Source organism: Lepus europaeus, chromosome 8 (genome assembly GCF_033115175.1).
Source record: "Lepus europaeus isolate LE1 chromosome 8, mLepTim1.pri, whole genome shotgun sequence".
Taxonomy (NCBI): Eukaryota; Metazoa; Chordata; class Mammalia; order Lagomorpha; family Leporidae; genus Lepus; species Lepus europaeus.
In genome coordinates, this window is record NC_084834.1 from 8,918,289 (window position 1) to 8,937,255 (window position 18,967).

The 18,967-nt window shown below is 39.9% G+C and overlaps 1 protein-coding gene across 1 annotated transcript in view; it reads left to right on the forward strand.

Annotated features, from left to right (window-relative positions):
* The window catches only part of TLL1 (tolloid like 1), a 234,370-nt gene that overhangs the window by 159,951 nt on the left and 55,452 nt on the right, over positions 1-18,967 (forward strand). The window contains exons 9-12 of the mRNA XM_062199000.1: positions 212-327; positions 7,921-8,023; positions 10,647-10,763; positions 11,899-12,044. Coding sequence (XP_062054984.1) covers positions 212-327; positions 7,921-8,023; positions 10,647-10,763; positions 11,899-12,044 — 482 coding nt within the window. The remainder of the gene's footprint in view (positions 1-211; positions 328-7,920; positions 8,024-10,646; positions 10,764-11,898; positions 12,045-18,967) is intronic.

Below are 18,967 nucleotides of genomic sequence, written 5' to 3' on the forward strand. Positions count from 1 at the left end.
CTATGATGCTATTAGGTATACTGAAGATCTGAACAGAGATATAAAAATAATTTACTTAGAAAGTGAAAGTGGTTTATAAAACGCAGTTGCATATACTCTCGTCTAACAGCAAAACACGCATGCGTACACACATGCAGCCGACTTTTTATTTATTATGTTCGTGTGCTTCATAAAAATTGAACGGTGACCTTGCATCTTTTTTTCCTTTCAGCATGTGGTGAGACCCTACAGGAGTCCAGTGGCAACCTCTCCTCCCCAGGATTCCCCAACGGCTACCCTTCCTACACTCACTGCGTCTGGAGAGTGTCTGTGACGCCAGGGGAGAAGGTAGCTTCTGCCTCTGCGTGTTCCATTTTAGTCTCATATAAGTGTAGTGTCTCACAGAGCTTCATTGTCTTGCCAATGCCATTTCCTTTCTCTTTATTCTTGTTTGACCTTCCAAATACGAGCCTGTAGTGCGGTAATATCTTCATTTTCATTGTGGTCTCCTTCAGTGGGAAGGAGGCGTTAGTAATTGTTAATAAAGATGACCTGTGCGATGCACTAGGGAGGCGCGACAGGTAGAGGAGCTGCTTGGGATGCTGCATCCCGTATCAGACTGCATGGACTCAAGTCCACCTGCACTCCAGATTCAGCTTCTAGCTCGTGCGTGCTCTGGGAGGCAGCAGCTGATGGCTCCAGGACTTCAGTGCCTGGCACCATGTAGAAGACCCAGAAAAGATCCGACTCCTGCCTGTGTCTCTGTCTCTGTGTCTGTCTCTCTTTCTTTTTCTCTCTTGAGCAAACAAATAGGTAAATAAACAGAAAAAGAAAACAAAGAATTTCTGGAAGGGGTGTATGTTTAACCTGCTAGTGAAGATGCTGGTTTAGACCCTGGTATCCCGCCTCAGCGTGCCTGGCTTCACTCCCCAGCGTCAGCTCCTGACTCCAGCTTCCTGCCAGTGCAGACCCTGGGAGGCAGCAATGATTGTTCAAGTGCTTGGGTCCCTGGTGGGGACCTGGCCGAGTTCTGGACTCCTGGCTTCAGCCCTGGCCCACCCCCAGTCATTGGTTTGGGTATCTGGGGAAGTGAACCAGCTGATTGGAGCACACACACTCTATCTTACCTCTCAATTAAATAATTGTTTTAAATTCAGGGAAAACATGCATTCTCATCTAATTCCACTTTCCAGGAACTTTTTTGAAGCCCCTTAATAGATACTTTAGACACCAAAATGGCTATAAATGAATCTTTTCAAAACTATGCCCATAACGTATAAACTTCAGATGAAATGAGGAAATTTCTACAAAATATTCTTAAGCTCTTAGGAAGAGATGAAAAGACATCTTGAATGTTCCTACTGTCCTTAAAGATGCCAAATTATTATTTACTTACTATTTGAAAGGCAGACTGACAGAGGCAGAGGGAGAGTAGGGGCAGGGGAGGGGGGTCAGGGAGGTGGGGGGAGAGAGAGAGAGAGAGAGAGAGAGAGAGAATTTTCTGTTTACTGATTAACTCCCCCAATTGGCAATAATAGCCAGTGCAGGGCACCATGGAAGCCTGCAGACTGGAACTCCATCAATTTCCCATGTGAAACGTAGGGTCCCAAATCCTTGGGCCATCTTCCACTGCTTTCCCAGGTGCATTAGCAGGGATCTGGGTTGGAAGAGGAGTAGGTGGGGCTGGAACTGGTTCTCTGATTTGGGATGCTGTAGTCACAAATAGTAGCTTAACATAGGTAAAGATGGAGTAGAATGGGAATAGCAGCTGACCCTGAGGGTCCACAGATCCTGGAAGTAGAAGTTGACAAGCATTGGTTATCTGTATCACATTAAAAAAAAAAAAAACCTGTATTTTACCAGGAAATGTATCCTAGAGCAATTATCTGAGTTTGTGTAAATATAGTTATTTATAGTGCTGAAAATTCTAAACAAAAGAAAGTTTGAAAATGAAAATAATTACTAGAGAAAATGTTTACAATATAATATACAAATTTTAAAGCAGATTAAAAGTTATAGTCATGAAATAGTCTAGTTTTTAAATTATATGCATTGGAGGCAAAATTATAGAATTAAATACACACACACACAGACACACACTACCACATTGACTATATCTACTTGTTGGGATCACAAGTAGGTTTTATTTCTTCTTTCTTTTTCTTTTTTGTGTTATCCACACATTATTTTGTGCAGGAGAAGAAAATGCTTTTTTTTAAAAAAAATGTTGTTTTACAACAATGTGGATTTAGTTAATTTCACAGATTTGTGCAATGAAAATGGCTAAGATGGTAAATTTGATGTTATGCCCATTTTGCCAAGGTCAGAAAACAAGGTTTTCAGTCTCCCGAGGTAGAAAGTGATTCCTGTTCTACCCAAGGCCACTGTTGGTGTTGCACAGTTCCTGCTGGTGATGAGCAAGAATGTGCCACTAAGAATGCTGCCATTGTAAGCTGACAAAAGCACAGAGCATTGATTCTTCCATCTCTTAGAATTGATCAACCTTTGTGCAAGGGCATATCACTTGCATTTTGAATGGAGTTAATGTATCTCCTTTCCTGTACATCCTGTTTAAATGCTGCCATTTGACTACTTATCTTTTGCAAATATTTCTTTTTAATCACTCATCTATGCTTTACATACACAGTGTGAATTCACAGTATAGTGTTTATATTGCCAACAGCACTGCTTACATTTAGCAAATACTAAATACATAAATTATGGATTCTGCTAAAATAGCTGTGTCTTCTGATGCATGAGATAAATCCTTGCTCTCAAGAACCTTACAAAGTTATAGCTCAGTAATGTACTTGTCTAACTCTGAAATATGAGTGAAGGAAGCAAGACACAGCTTGGCATGAATTTTAAGAAGCTCAGATCTTGTTGAGACCCAGGCATTACTGAAGAGAGGGCTGCATTCTATACAGACTTGCAGAAATGTAAACATTTTCAAGGAACAGGGCGAGAAAAAGTGGAATTCACTTGAATTATGGACACCTTGTGTATAGGAATGGGAGATGAATTTGAGGAGTTTTTCAGGGCACAATAGCAAGAGAGAAGGTTCACGTAAGTGGGGTATTTGAGACAGTGAAAAATGAGGCAGCAAAGGTGGTGCACGACTCTCCCCTTTGATGCCCAGGCTTTATTGAGACTCACGTGACCATAGAGTGTAGCGTGAGTTGGGAAGGGGGATACCGAAAGCCAAAGCACCTCTTTTGAAGCTCTTGCAGGGGTATCCAGAGATATGAAGACAGCACTGGCAGTACAAAGTGAGCAGGGATCATTTTTAGGGATATTGTAGACTATCATCTCCCTGTAGAAACTGGCAGTTAACCAGAAATGGGGTTGAGTGGGGATTAGGAGAGGAAAGTTTAAAAAAATCTTCCAATGAAAAGTAGGCATGATAGATCAAAATTTCAAAGTACAAATCTTGTATTTTGATTTGAACAGAAAGATTATTTTAATAGCATAGTCTAACTTCCGTTTTCCAGCTGTCTTGTAATTAATCCCGGACAGAACACACTCTTAATCTGTTGTAAGGAAGGGACTTGAAAATAAAGTCCCAGGTTCTCCCACCCACTCTTCTTTAGACTTTGTCATCTGTAAAATGTTCATTTTCCTCTGACACTTCCAAACTAATATTTTTATGCTTCCTAGCATATTTGGATTAAGGAGATGAATACATTTAAAAACCTATTTTTAATATGTATGTATTTAATTTATCTGTGAGGCAGAGAGATCTCCCAACCACTGGTTCTCTTCCCCAGATGCCCGTAACAGCCAGGGATAGGCCAGGCTAAAGCTTGAAACTGGGAACTTGGTCCAGGTCTCACACATAGGTGGTAGGGACCCAAGGACTTGAACCATCATCTGCTGCGTCCCAGGGTGTACTGGAATTGGGAGTGGAGCCAGGACTTGACCCCAAGCACTCCAAGATGGGATATGGACATCCCAAGAGGCATTTTAACTACTAGGCTAAATGCCCAACTCTAGAGAAACACTTTTATTTCCTTTTTATATTATTTCATGGCTTATGTTGTGACGATGACTGATGTTTATGTGAAAATATTAATACATGAGCTTCTTAGCACTTCTTTGATAATCCATGAGTGTTTTGCTGCACATCACTCAATTAAACATTGTTACTTAATTTTGCTAAGTCTGATATGGTGGCTGCCAGCTAGCAATAAGAAGATTCATTTGACCCCAGAAGTTAAAACAAACCAGTGAACTAGGAAGCTAGAACTTGAAGAACAATCTCTGGTAATGGGAAAAGATACGATTTCTTTTTCCTTTAACATTTTACAATTCCAGAGCTGAACAAATCCTTCACAATTAGTTATATCAGGGAGTCACACACTTTTCTTTCTCTGCAAACTACATATTGTAAATTTTGCCTTTTTAGAATGTAATGCCTTTATTGCAAATACTTATTTCTAACAGTGTAGTAGAAAAATATTCCTAGACTGTGTGGTAAGGGAATGACTCCAATACAATTTATAAAAAAAAAAAAAAAAAAAAAAAAAAAAAAAAAAAAAAACAGGATGCAGGTGGAATTTGGCCAACGGGCTATGGTTTATTGATCCCTGATCTGTTCCCTTTGAGCCTTGTTTCTGAAAGAGAAAATTGTATTCACTCTAGGGAGTTCATTTGACTTGTCCAAGCTGCTTCTGGCTGGAGTCCAGTAAGCTATTTTATCTTGCTCCTTCTGTTCTAATCTCTCTCTGAAAAGCCATTTAATGATATCAGTCTGATTGGCAAGGTTTGTATAGTCCTTATCCTAAGCAGTAAAAGGTGTAAGCTTTTCTAATTAGCCTTTTTATATTGCCAATGGAATCTGTTTAGGAAGTCAATATCTTAATTGTGCCGACAAAAGTTCATTGATTCTGTCTTTCCCTGGAGACTTGCAGACAGCCAGTCCCTTGAACTTTTGATCTTTCTCCATGATTTTTTACTCTGTAGCAATGTAAGACTAAGTCTTTAGTAAGCAAATGACATCAGTTGCATCAACTTTACTTTGCAACCAAGACTCCTAACCAAGCACTGAATTTTCATGTTTCTAGAAACTCCTTCAATCATAGGTTCTAAGGAAGCTATAATTGATTTGAATTTGATACTTATATTTGCCATCAGAAATAAAATATTTATATAATTGTGATCTATACTTTCATATTGTTATTTTTTGGGGAAAAGATTCAATATATCTATACAAAGTAGCATAATATGAAACCACCAAATATTTTCCAAGAGTTTTTGATTTGTAATTGAAGTATGATTCTGCTAGCAACCTTAGTCAAAAGCTAGAATTTTGCTTCTGTTGTCAGAGTTCTAAGAATTTGATTTTAGAAAACCTATCTTTATTACATTTTCTGCTTCTAGTACTCTATGTTTTATATTTTATATAAATTTTATATGTATTTTATATATAAGGTCAACTTTGTTCCTCCATGGCAGTTGGCATTTAAACTAGAAGGTCAAAAACAAGATAGGAAACTTCCAAATGTGTATGTGTTTATGTGTGTGTGTGTGTGTGTTCTGAAAGTTCAAATATTAACTGTTAGCAGTCGAACCAGATTATTCTCAGTTTTTGGTGAAATTTGATCATTTACATGTTTCCAATGTAGCTGACTTTTTTCTACATTCAGGAGGAAATTGAAAATATTTGCTTATCATTAGAAAGCTTCCTTTCAAATGCGAGAGGAAAGCCACTAAGGGAGCTTTGGTGTTTGTATTCTAGCTTTGCTGTCTGTGTTGTAAGAAGGAGTTCTTAGGCAAGCACATGAATCAAATCCTTGGTGGGTACTATGGGGGAAAATGCAGAATGGAACTTGATAACAGGCAGTATTCCCCATTTGTAGCAGATGTAAAGTAAACACAAAGTTAAGAGGAGAAAAACAGAAATGATTTCCCAGTTACAGCTGAAGGATCATGTAATGGGTATTTACAAGTGGAGAAAATGTCTGGAAACTTCATGGGAAGAATCTCAAATCTAATAATGATCTAATACATTTGATAATCAAACTTTGAGGATTCCTGACTAAGAAGGAAAAGAATGATATGTACTTTGCTCAGATATTTGAGAAATTATTGAAAATATTTGGAATAATAAAATTGGATGAAGGGAAAGACAAAGAAAGAAAAAAAGGAAAAACATATATAAGAAAGACAAAAATAGATGAACAATTCTATTGAACAAAACCAATTTATGCCACAACCTATTGATTTACCTTTAAAAAAATAAACCGCATATCTTTATTTTCTTATCCTTGGCAAATTTCCGTATGGGTAATAAAAAATACATGTTAATGTGATTTGAAACCAATGTTGAGGTACAGTTTTATCAATGATCACTGTGGTACCAGACATAAGATGCCATTAGAAATATGAGGTCTTCAAAAATTTTGTGGAAATAGGAATTAGAAGACACTTATTTTCATGCAATTTTTTGAAATTCATGCAGTTTCTGAAAAATATACAATTAGCATGATTAAACTTTTTGAGCTCCTCATATGCATACATTTCAACAATTTTTCTTCCAAAATACATTTTTACTTCTATTTCCATGAAGTTTTTGAACACTTTTCATATTTGTGGTGATATTATCTCTTCATTCTGGGAAGGAGTAAACTAGTCCAAGGTTGATTTGCCATTATTATTACTTAGCTTTCTGTTAAATTTTGTGTTCAACAAAGGGGAGAAGCATGTTTTTTGACACAGAATTGGTAGATTCTTCTAGAATATGGATTCAAGATTGATTCATTGATATCATCCCTGCACTCTTAAATCCTTGAGAATTACCTCATATTCAGCTTTTTCTTCTGTTACAAAGTGTCTTTTAATAGTGTATGAACTATTTTTTGTAATGGAAGCATTTCAGATACCCATAATTTGTTGCTTTTAGCCAAAGTCCATTTCAGTTTCTAGAGTAAAGAGTAGGAGTCATAAACTTATGATTACAAAATAAACTGAAAGTGTATCATTGTGAAAATTAAAAGGAAGCATAAGAAAAGCAGGAGGAAGGGTGGGAGCATGGGCAGGAGGGTAGAGTGGGGCATATCACTATGCTCCTAAATCTGTGTATGTGAAATACATGAAGTTTGTTCACCTTATGTAAATAAAAAAATATATGAAAGTAGAATATAGCAAATATTTTCCAAATCATCAGATAAATACATCCTTTGTGTAACTTGGATCCTCCTTCTGGTATAATCAAGTAAAATCGAAAGGTAATTATTTGAAAGTGAAATCTTTTTATCAAGTTCTAAGAAGATTGTCTTTCCTAAAGTCGTAGCATCATACTAACAAAGCACAGAATAAAAGGGCATGTACAATAGCTTCGAACTTGGAAGGTCTTTGAATCTGTGTTCTTGGAGCTACAGAAGCACAGTGACATCTGCCTTTGATTATAGTTAGATGAATAAATATGAATCCTAGGCTGTATTCAAAACATTTCTACATACACAATGATATAATGTTCTGGGAAATGGCACACAGTGGTTATTTTTAACATAATTATAGATGTCTGACTGGTCATCTTTGAAATAAATTATTAAAAAGAAGACCTTCGTGGAAAAATCAGAATTCTTGGTTTAAGGCATGTTTATCCTGGGAAAATTCAAAATAAACTATTTGAATAAAGAGATCTGTCTATTTTAGAATTGTTCAAATTTTTACATAAATTGGGTTAATTGCTAAAATGGTGGTTTATTCAGTTATTAACACTGTGTTTCTACTGACATTGTCAACTACAAATGAGAATGTGACAACATGTTTTCCAGGTGTGTGTGTGAAGAAAAGATGTTAGGGCGATGCTAATAAAGAGAAGGAATTAGCTGTGAACACACTTTCACCGTAGACCTGGGCTCCTCACTTCCAGAAATCACATCCTCTTGTAGAATTACAATCATTTTTACTCTGTGTGTTTTTCCCTCTGTTATGCAGATTGTTTTAAATTTCACCACGATGGACCTATACAAGAGTAGTCTATGCTGGTATGACTACATTGAAGTGAGAGATGGGTACTGGAGGAAGTCACCCCTCCTTGGTAAGACGCTGTTTGCCTACTGCATCGTTGTGTATGCTCTCTGACCTTTCTAAAGAAAGTTGATTCTTCCCAAAGTTGCCTTAGAGATAAAAATATGTGCCATCAATATTATCTTTAGTTTCAGTATACTTTTTTCAGCCATAAACAAAATATTCAAAAACAACTCACTGGTTAAATTCATCAATTTTAGAATTAATCAGTCAACCAGATAGAGTTTAAAAGAGCATAAATTGTGCAGCAGAGAGTTGCTTCTGAACATGATTGACAATGGCTTTCCCATGAATTGCAATGACTGTGGCTAGCTTGAACAATGTTTTTGCATTTTAAATTTAAGATTCATAGCTTGGGGCTGGTGGTTGGCCTAGCAATTAAGATGCCTATAAGGATGCCCACATACCACATCACTGTGGGCTGGGTGAGTCCTGGCACCATGTTCAATTCTAGCCTCCTGCGAGGTGCACCCTGAGAGGCAGCAGGTGATTGTTCAAATAGGTGGGTCCCTACCAGCCATAGAGAGATCTGGATTGAGTTCTGGGCCTGTGGCTTTGGCATAGCCTAACCCTGACTGTTGCCAGCCTTTGGAGAGCTCTGTTGGTCTGCCTGTTTCTGTCTGTCTATTTATCTTCTCTCTGTCTCTCCACCTCTCCATAAATAAATAAAATTGAACATAGTTTTGATGAAGAAACAGACACATTCCTTGTGTATGGGCTGTTTGTGTGTGTTCTGCTCATGCAATCCAGGGAGCTGTCAGGTACATGTAGGGCAGGTGGTTTTCCAAGACAAGCAGAATCCTTCTTCCTGAAACTTCTCAGAGAGCTTTTCTGTGGCTGAGAAGAGGCATTTATAGTCTGCCTCATAAATTGTAGCTCAGATTTGGTGCTCCCCAAAGTCTGCCACCCACGTTTAACCACAGACCACACTGCTAACTTGCATGCGACGGCTTCTGTTGCCTCTGTATTACTTAAAGGTGAGAGCCGTATGAGCGCGCAAGTGTCTTCTCTATCTGGATCTCGTTTCCAGGGATTGTGACTTCTCCTTTATTTTTAGAAGCAGCTGTGCTCAGTTGAGTTGTGTGCTATGCAGATCTTTTTCTAAAACCTGCTGAGTGGACACTCTTGTATTAAAAGTGACAGCAACCTGAGTAAGTCCGAGAGGAAATGTTTAAAAAGAAGGAAAGAGGGAGGCCTGAACAAATGTGGTTAAGTTGCATGGAGGGAAACGTCATCTCTACATTTAATTTTGCAGCCTGGGTGAAGCGGTTTGTTACATAGGTATGTGCCTTCGGAAGAAAACATTTCATTGAACTCATATTGGAAAATCAGACCCAAATGTAAAATGTGAGAAAGCGCTTTTTTAGAGCAGCATCTTTCTGACAGGGTTCAGTGTAGAGCGGTCCACCTGACTGGCTCAGTGAGCATGTTTTCATGTGCAAATCCTTCCCCACCCTTTCTTCCTGGGCCTTGCTCTGAAGGGTGTGGTCCTTGGCCTGCTGGCTCAGAACCATCTGGAAAGGCATTAGGAGTGTGGAAACTCGGGTCTCACTGCGTCCCTCTGAAGCAGACTGAAGTTTGTCAGTTTCCCGGCCACTCCCACGCACACTCTAGGAAGTGCTGCTTGGTGCTGCCTGCCTCTGATGGACTGTGCAATGTATGCAGGTGTTTTTTCACTAGCGATTAGTGAGGTTTGCTTTGTTCGAGTCAGCCAGCATTTCTCATATGTTGAAACTATGTATGACATTTTTCCAGGACAGAGAATACGGATAACAATACATGTGTAGAATTATTTCATATGCATTGTCACATTTAACCATCTGTCATCATGTGGAAGCTTAGAGCGCAGTGACAGACATAATGTAAGTAATACAAATGTGGAGGGAAGAGTGAGAGAAAGGATAGGTCTTATATGTGTATTTTCTGTTAAACTTATCTGGCTACACAGTTAGAAAAGATTGTAACTTACAGCTGAGGGTTCTGCTACTCTGCCTGCAAGACTAGAGATGATGGCTTGGTGGGTAGGATGGGAAGTGAGCGCTGCTATTAGCCCGTGAGGTAGCCCAGGGGTTTTCTAGAGGAGCGATCTTTAAACGTGTCTGGACAAGGAACTCCACTTCAAGGTGAGAGCACACCCTTGGCCAAGTCATCCCTTGCTAAGGAGCAGATGAAGAATTCGACCCAGCGTCTTGGGGTGATGTGTACCTTTTTCTGTTGTCCATCCAGTAAATTCTCTACCTCCGTACCACACGTGGCCTCTTACAACTGTGTTTTCTGAACGGCCTGTCTTAATTCTGTATGCCAGTGGTACAGACATGAGTCAGTCAATGTGAAGATGATGAACAAATGCTTTAGAAATCGATATGAAATGATTGTTTTGTTTTACTTATTCACTTCTGTTAAGTGAATGTTAAGGTATCACTGTGGCTCACATCACTGCTATGTTATATACTTGAGATTTCTTCAAGAAGTTCTTGGGAATTGAAATTTTTTAATTCCGAAGTACACATCTTTTAATTCTGTTTTTTATGAACTTTGGGAGCCTTCTTTATAGACTTTACAATTATCATGGAAATCCTTTATCATACGGAGTCATATTTAGGAATCTCTCTTTATTCCTTTGCTTCTTTTAGGTAGATTCTGTGGGGACAAAGTGCCAGAAGTTCTCGCCTCTACAGACAGCAGGATGTGGATCGAGTTCCGTAGCAGCAGTAATTGGGTAGGAAAAGGCTTTGCCGCTGTCTATGAAGGCAAGTCCCACTGGATCTCAGAGATCTGTCCGTCTTAGATCTCACAACGGAAGTGTCTGCTCTTTCAGCTTCATTAGAAAGCTATTTAAGTCATGCTTCTAAATTACTAAATTCTCGGAACCTGTTTCATACCATTCACAAGGGTGATTGTAATAAAAATACTCCATAAATTTAAAGTGCAAGAACAACCCATTGTGACCCATTATCAATGTCACAGTAACTTCCAAACGTGTTCAGGGCTATGTGAAAGAATACACAGAACACAGGAGTTCTTAAACTTCGTTTGACAATAGCATCAAAACGTTCTGAAGGCATTCTTGACTTTCTCTGGGCTGATTGTGTGTCTGGTCGCTGGGCTGCTGAAGGGCTCTGTTCTAGAGGACTTGTGTGCACATTTCTGGAGTGTGCTTTGTCTAAACAAGAGGCAGCATTCAAGGAAGAATTTATTAGATGCTTTGTTCTGCACTTCTCTGACACGGTACACTGGCATCGTGCCTCCTGGCTCCCAGAACGGCTCCTCTCTTGCCAGGTTGTGGGTGGAGGAGACCCCGGCACACGCGTTTAGGTGATTTCAAAAACGATTTCTGCTTCCCTTAAGCTTTAAGTCAACGGAAGCGTTTTGTCTTCAGGATGTCGCACACAGCAGCAAAGCGGCTTGTTGGGCCGGGGCCACAGATGGTGAGCACATGGCAGTGGCTCCCTGCAGAGGCCCCGGGAGTGCTGCTCTGGGGAAAACGTCCATCTGATGAGCTGTTCACCTGTGGTCCAAACGACGGAATGAGCCAAATCAGAGAAGCACCGCACAAGCTCACATGGAATTCATTTACCAAATCCCCGGAGGATTTTAAAAGTTTTAAAAAAAGAAGTGTTCATTTTGGTGAATATATGAAATAACAGTGATTAAAAATTGAATAGTCCTTGGCCGATTGTTATCTAGCATTTACAGTGAAGTGACATTTTTTTAACCATATAAATTTTTACAACAGCGCAACCAGTCCACTTTGATTTTTATAACCTGATAATTTTATGTACTCAGCTCCAGGAACTGAACTTAAACATCACTTTAGAAGGAAAGGGAAGTGGAGTGGCACATCGTCGAGGTTTATTTATTTGCTTGTTTTTTTGCTTACTTCAGCCATCTGTGGAGGTGAGATACGGAAAAATGAAGGGCAGATCCAGTCTCCGAATTACCCTGACGACTACAGACCCATGAAGGAATGCGTGTGGCGAATAATGGTGTCGGAGAGCTACCACGTGGGACTGACCTTTCAGGCCTTTGAGGTAAAGTCTTTTAGGCAAACTCTACTGGGCGTATTCTCCATAAATGACAGTGCCCTGTAAGGGACTCCTCATTAAATCAGCAAAGAACCGGAGAATCAGCCTTTTAATCAGCGAAGAAGCCAAGGGACTGCCTATAAAATGCAAGATCAAGAGGGACAGGATTTTTTTCCTTTCCTCTCCTCGTAGACATTTCCAAGAAGATTAAAGTGCGTTTACATTATCTGCTCTATTTGGATCGGAATGTTTTGAACTACTGACAATCTTTTTTTTTTTTTTTTTTTGATAAATGCATGGAGTTGTTTCATGAGACTGCTTGGAGGGTCCATTACATGATAGAACTTTTATTTCTCTTCTAAACTAAGAGGTTAAAAGGTAGACTGTCTTTTTGTTAGGGGGAAAAAATCCATTTTTTGTATTTTTTTAACCATCCCACAGATAAGTGTTTATATCAGAAATCGAGATTCCGGGGTGTTTCCAGCTTCGTTAGGGAAGGGTCGGCTGCACCACTGGGCTGTTGGGTGGGGAGCCAGAGTAAGCCAACAGGGAGCGAGGTGGGGGCCCGAGGCTCACTGCAGCCAGGCTGGCCAAGAGTTCATTTGTGTGGGATGAGAGGAACTGCACTGAGGTAGGAAATGGGGCATGTTTAAATAACAGAACGGGTCCGTAGTACTTGAGCGTGGGAAGAACCAATGAGACAGTGTTGGTGCAAGGTCTGTTCACGGTGGAAATCCGGGTGCCATGGCTGGCAAGGCTTTCTCCACAGATTGGAAGTCAGGTTCACCGTCCCCGAGCTCGGGGCGGGGGCGGGGGGGGCGTTCAGTGCCACAGGTGCTTCTAACTGAGTTCCCTGACTGAGGTCCCACAGCGGAGGCACCACCCCCAGGAGCCCACTGAGTCTCACGCCTCCCTGCATGCCTGGGCACTATCTTTCTTTCTTTCAAATAAAATATATTCATTTATTTGAAAATCAGACTTACAGTAAGAGGGAGAGCTGGAGACAGAGATCTTCCATTTGCTGCTTCACTCCCTAGATGGCCCCAATGGGCTAGACTGAAGCCAGGAGCCAGGAGCTTCTTCCGGGTCTCCCATGTGGGTGCAGAGGCCCGAGGGCTTGGGCCGTCCTCTGCTGCTTTCCCAGGCCGTTAGCCGGAAACTTGGTTGGAGGTGGAATAACTGGGACACAAACCGGTGCCCATCCGGGATGCTGGCCTGGAGGTGGCCTTTACCGGCTACACCACAATACCAGCCCCATGTGCACTGTGTTCCTTTGGCACTGGCTCGGCACCTTTATAGGCACCATATAATTTCTCATACGTATTTCCTTTGCCATGGAATAACATTTTCTGCTTTGATCATGATGTTCTGTTTTATGCTCCTAACCACTTTGCACATCTAGAAATCTTGATTTTAAAATCATTTGATTCACATTTAATTTTTTTTATTTTTATGGACTCATGGGGTAACAAACATTATTCAAATAGACCTGTGTTTTATTAAAAGTGAAATTAAACTGCATAGATGATTTCACCAGTTCACTGAAAAATTATCTAACCAGTGGCTATGTTACCTGGGTTTTTTTTTTTTTTTTTTTTTTGCTATCTTAAAGATTAATAAATTAGCTGTCTTTCAATAGATAATTTAGTATTTTCTGAGATTTTCCTATTATCTAAGAGACAGACAGAGGAAGTGTCAGCATTCCCATCTGTTGGTTTCCCCCCACGTGCTCCCCGTCGCCCCTCTCTGGGGCCACAGCCAAGAGCCTACAATTCGATACAGGTCCCTCTTATGGGTGGCAGGCACCCAGGTACTTAAGACATCGCTGCTGCCTACCAGGGTCCACATTAGCAAGAAGTGGAGTCAGGAATCAGAGCTGGAAATCAAACTCATGTCTCTCATATTGGCTGGGAACGTTTTTTTTGTTTTGTTTTGTTTTGTTTTTTGTTTTTTATTTATTTATTTTGACAGGCAGAGTGGACAGTGAGAGAGAGAGACAGACAGAAAGGTCTTCCTTTTGCCGTTGGTTCACCCTCCAATGGCTGCCGCGGTAGGCGCGCTGCGGCCGGCGCACCGCGCCGATCCGATGGCAGGAGCCAGGTGCTTCTCCTGGTCTCCCATGGGGTGCAGGGCCCAAGCACTTGGGCCATCCTCCACTGCACTCCCTGGCCACAGCAGAGAGCTGGCCTGGAAGAGGGGCAACCGGGACAGGATCGGTGCCCCGACCGGGACTAGAACCCGGTGTGCCGGCGCCGCAAGGCGGAGGATTAGCCTAGTGAGCTGCGGCTGGGAACGTTTTAACTAGCGTCTTCACCACCAGGCCGAATCCCTGCCCCTCTAAATATTTTCTTATTTGTTCTAATTTTAGGCATCAGTTGCTTTGTTTAACCTCGTCTATTTCTGGATCACTTCATTTTTATTTATTTAATGTTTTCAATATGCAGATTATATATTTAAAATACATAATTAAAGAAAATGTCCTCACACCTTCTTGGAGTTCTGTGGTTTTGTCTCACAGAATACAGCTCTTCCTTCCTGATCCCAGTCTTCTCCTGTCCTCACAAACGGTTTCCAGCTTTGCAGTTTTGTTTAAATTGAATTCCCACATACATGCGCTCAAGTGGGATTAAGTTGGAGGTTCTTGTCAACATCGCCACACAGTCTGATCTGGTGATGTTTTCCTTCTTTGGGGTACTCGGTTTCCCTGCAGATAAAAGGCCAGTAAGATAAATGCTCCCATCAGGCTGCCCGAATACACTGTAAAGGATTCTCTGTCGTTTAATCCTCCCGTGAACTTACGTCATAGCTTTACCCTTCCTAGTGCTACTTGGATGTTAGTGTAAATTCAGAAAGAAAATCGGAATGAGTGTCTTTGTGAATGAAGTTTAGACATCTTTGAGCAGGAAGAGACACTATGTTGAGGGTGATACACTCTTGCAGTCTCTGCCAATGGCCCTTCTTTCTGGCTTATGAATCTATGTACTTCATCTAAGTAGATTCATGCCGTATTTACTTTTTCTGTGGCTGGCTTATTTCATGTAGCATAAGGTTCTCAGAATTCATCCATGCTTCTGTAGCATATACCAAAATTCCCTTCCTTCTTATATCATGCCATTTAGGAAGCGCTGTGAGCTTAATGCTTGTGTTCTGCTCAGATTCATAGCTGCCAAGGTACTGTTTAGAGGAGGCGGGCCCTTTAGGAAGTGATGAGATCATGAGGGTGGAGCCTCCATAAATGGGATCAGTGCCCTCATGAAAGAGGCCCGGGAGCCTCCGCCATAGCCATATGCAGATGTAGGGAGAAGGTGCCAATCAGATATTGAATCTACCAGGGCCTGGATCTCAAACTTCCCAACCTCCAGAACTGTGAGCAGCCAGTTTCTACTGTTTACCATCAGCTCACGCCATGCTGTCTTCTTCCAGCGTCCTGGATGGACTAGGACAGGAAATAGTTACTGGATGCATTCTTCTTATTTCTGATATACTGGCATGAATGTTTTTATGAATTTCTCTCACCTCTGAAATTAACTTGGGCAGATTTTTCCCACTTCCACGGCAGCATTGTTTGTAAAGAAGCCTCTGGTACTACTAATTTATTTGGGGACTTTTCAGCTGCAGAAATACAAGAGAGAAAGTTTGGGAGACTAGAAGTGTTTATAATAACAACTTCAAAGAAATGTCAATAAAGCGGCAAAGAAGTGAAATAAACTTGGAGCTAACTCTTGTTTAAACTGAATCCCCACATACATGAATTCAAGTGGGATTCTGTTTGAGGTACTTGTCAACATTGCTGCACGTTCTGATTCGGTGTAACTTTTCCTTATGAAAACCAGAGATATTTAATAGCTTTAACCCTCATTACTGCCAGCTGCAACACTCTAAACTAAGTAAATAAGTTTTTATCTTGGTGCTTGGTAGATTGCTTGAGCAAAATAATCCTTTAATTCCTTTAGCTATTTTTTAATAGGTGATGATAAGTAGATTTTCTGTTGTGAATGAAAGAAGACCAGATAAGGGGGTTAATGGTTTTCTGCTTATGTACTATTTTTGGGTGTTCAGCTAAGAGTATACATTGGTTAATGAGTGTAAAAGACAAGAGCTAAACAGCTCTTCCTGAATTATGGCTCAGGATGTATTTGGACTGTGAGAGATTAGCCCTGGTTAGTTTAAGTAAACCTGCCCGAGGTCATACAGTTGGTAGTGCAGTGATTGAAACCAAGTCTGTGGTCTGTGTGCTTCTGTCACCAGGCCCTGGGAGGAGAGAGTAGCATCACATTTTCTCATAGCAGCCAGTGCCTTCCACAGTTCACCTGCTTGTCATTGCACTCATACGCATGGATGTTGAAGTTTTTTGCACCAGCATGGATATCAGTTAATTCAATTTTCCATAAAGGTTTTGATGCATCCTCATTTGTCAAAGACATTCTTTTTAATTTAGCACTGTTCACATACTACTAAGTGCATACTCTCTGGCTATAGCAGGTTTTCAATAAGATTTTTAAATTCATGAGGAGATGAAAAATGCTGCATCATGAATTGGCAGCATTTAAATGAATGATTTTATGAAAATAAACCTATCCAAGTCAACCTGCAAACCTTCCATGTTGTTAATTTTAACATCTGAGCATAATTGTGTTTCCTCTTTCTTGAGTAATTATATCTTACTCTTAAGGCCATATTAAATGTCATTAATAAATTTTGAATAAGATAATAAATTTAAAATAATGATCTATATATTAACTTTTTCCCTTTTGTCCAAAACATTTTATTTTTTTTTTGAAATTTGAGAGAGTGACAAAGATGGACAAACAGAGAGAGAAAACTTTCATATGTTGGCTCACTCCCCAGTTGCCTGCAATAGATCCTGAAACCGGGAGCCAGAAATGCAGTCCAGGTCTACCGTGTTTATGGTGGGAACCAAATTACTTGAGCTATCACCTGCTGCCTCCCAGGGTTTGCATTGACAGGAAGCTGGATCCAGGACCCAGAGACAGGGATCAAACCCAGGCAGGCCCAGTGGGTGACACAGGCATCTTAATCACTAAGCTTAAATGCATCTTTTTCAAAATTTCTTCTGTCAATAACATTATTTCCTAGACTTTACTAGATTTTCCCATTATTAAAACGAATGTAAACTTTAATAAGTGCTCATTCATATTATCTTTATTAGTCATAGTTTTCTTTCATATTCTCTCCAAAAGCAAAAAAGAGTCTTAACATTGTTTGAATAACACGTCACTTAAAATTATATTATCTATAAAGGTGGTATCATTTTTATTGCATTCACTGAATTTTATTGCAGTAATTATATAATAAACCTACATCACAGTAGAATTCTTTTATTGTAGTACATGATGCATAACACGAAATTCAGCATCATAACAAAGTTTAAATGTATTGTTCAGTGGTGTTAAGCATATTCACATTATTATGCAGTCAATTCCCACAACTCTTTCATTTTGTAAAGCTGAAACTCTGTGCCTATTAAATAATAACTCCTCATTTGTCCCTGCCCTAGTACCTGGCAACAACTTTTCTTTCTGTTTATGAATTTGAGTACTCTAAGTAAGTCATAGAAGTGGAATAATATAGTATTTATTATTTTGCAACTAATTTTTTACTTAACATAAGCCTCAAGGTTTAGCCATGTTGTGATATATATGAAAATTCCCTCTCTTTTTAAGGCTACATAATGTTCCATTGTGATTTTCTTTGTTCATCTATCCATGGCCAGTTGGGTCGCTTCCACATTTTGACTGTTGTGAGTAATGCTGCCATGAATGTGGATATAAGGATAACCTCTCCAGGACTGTGCTGTCAGTTCTTTTGAATATTTACCCACGTGGAGTATTTCTAGATCATATGGTAATTTTTAACCTTTTAATTTTAAACCTTTTAAATGAAACTGTTGTTTAGGAGTTTCAGCGTTTTGAGAGCTCTTTCCAGAGCAGTAGATGCTTCTGCCGTGTATAAATTGTTTGGAAATTTGGTTATGAAGTGGTCCCAGAGGCATGGGAACGGGCCCCGCGTCTGAGACCGGCCCCCTCCTCCAGAGCTCACTTTCCTTCTCCGTGAGAACTCACGTGCACGCAGTGAGCACAGTGCACTGCACACTGCGGCTGTTTCAGAATGAGAGGTTGGTGACTGTGGGTTCAATTTAATTTACTTTTGTTTTTGCCAAGTGGAAATCTCCCCAGTTTTCTGTGGTTTCTGTCTCCGATGCCATTAGAGGTGTGATTCCCCACTTAGTAATGAAATACAATATTAACCCATCCAGCAAGTCATAGTACCTGTTCTTCCTTCTTTGCATATTGGGATCTGATTCCAAAATCATTGAATTATTCATTTTCTGAAAATTTTTAGAGTTTTCCATCATTTTCACTTTAATTTCTATGTACATATTAGGTCTGCTTTACGTTATGATAAACTGGCCATACTTACATACGGTGTATGCTCTGATTACCTTAAAATCTGTAAGAAGTCAGCACCATCATTTCAAGACGCATTTACTATATGTGCAATTATGCACGACATTGTGTTCAGCTCCCAGGTCTTTGAATTGTGTGCATGCTGTAGCTCCAGAAGGAACTGCTTTTTGTTTTTGTTTTTGTAGATCATTGATTTGGGAGTTCTTTTTGTATGGAAATTAAGGTTACTGGCATAGCATCAATGGACTTGATTTGTAGCACCAACTATATTTCCTTGTATCCATTCTGTACATTAATTGATGAAGAAATTTGAGGTAGCTGGAGAAAAAGTTGCACAAATAGCATAAATAATACAACTCAAACTTTGATTTGTGTTCCCTGTTATGACTCCTAAGGAGTTGTCATTCTTAACATATTATCATTGACACAATAGCGTAGGCTCATTGTGCAGGCATTGCACTTGGGAATGAACTGGGAAAGCACAGAACATTCCGGTCACTG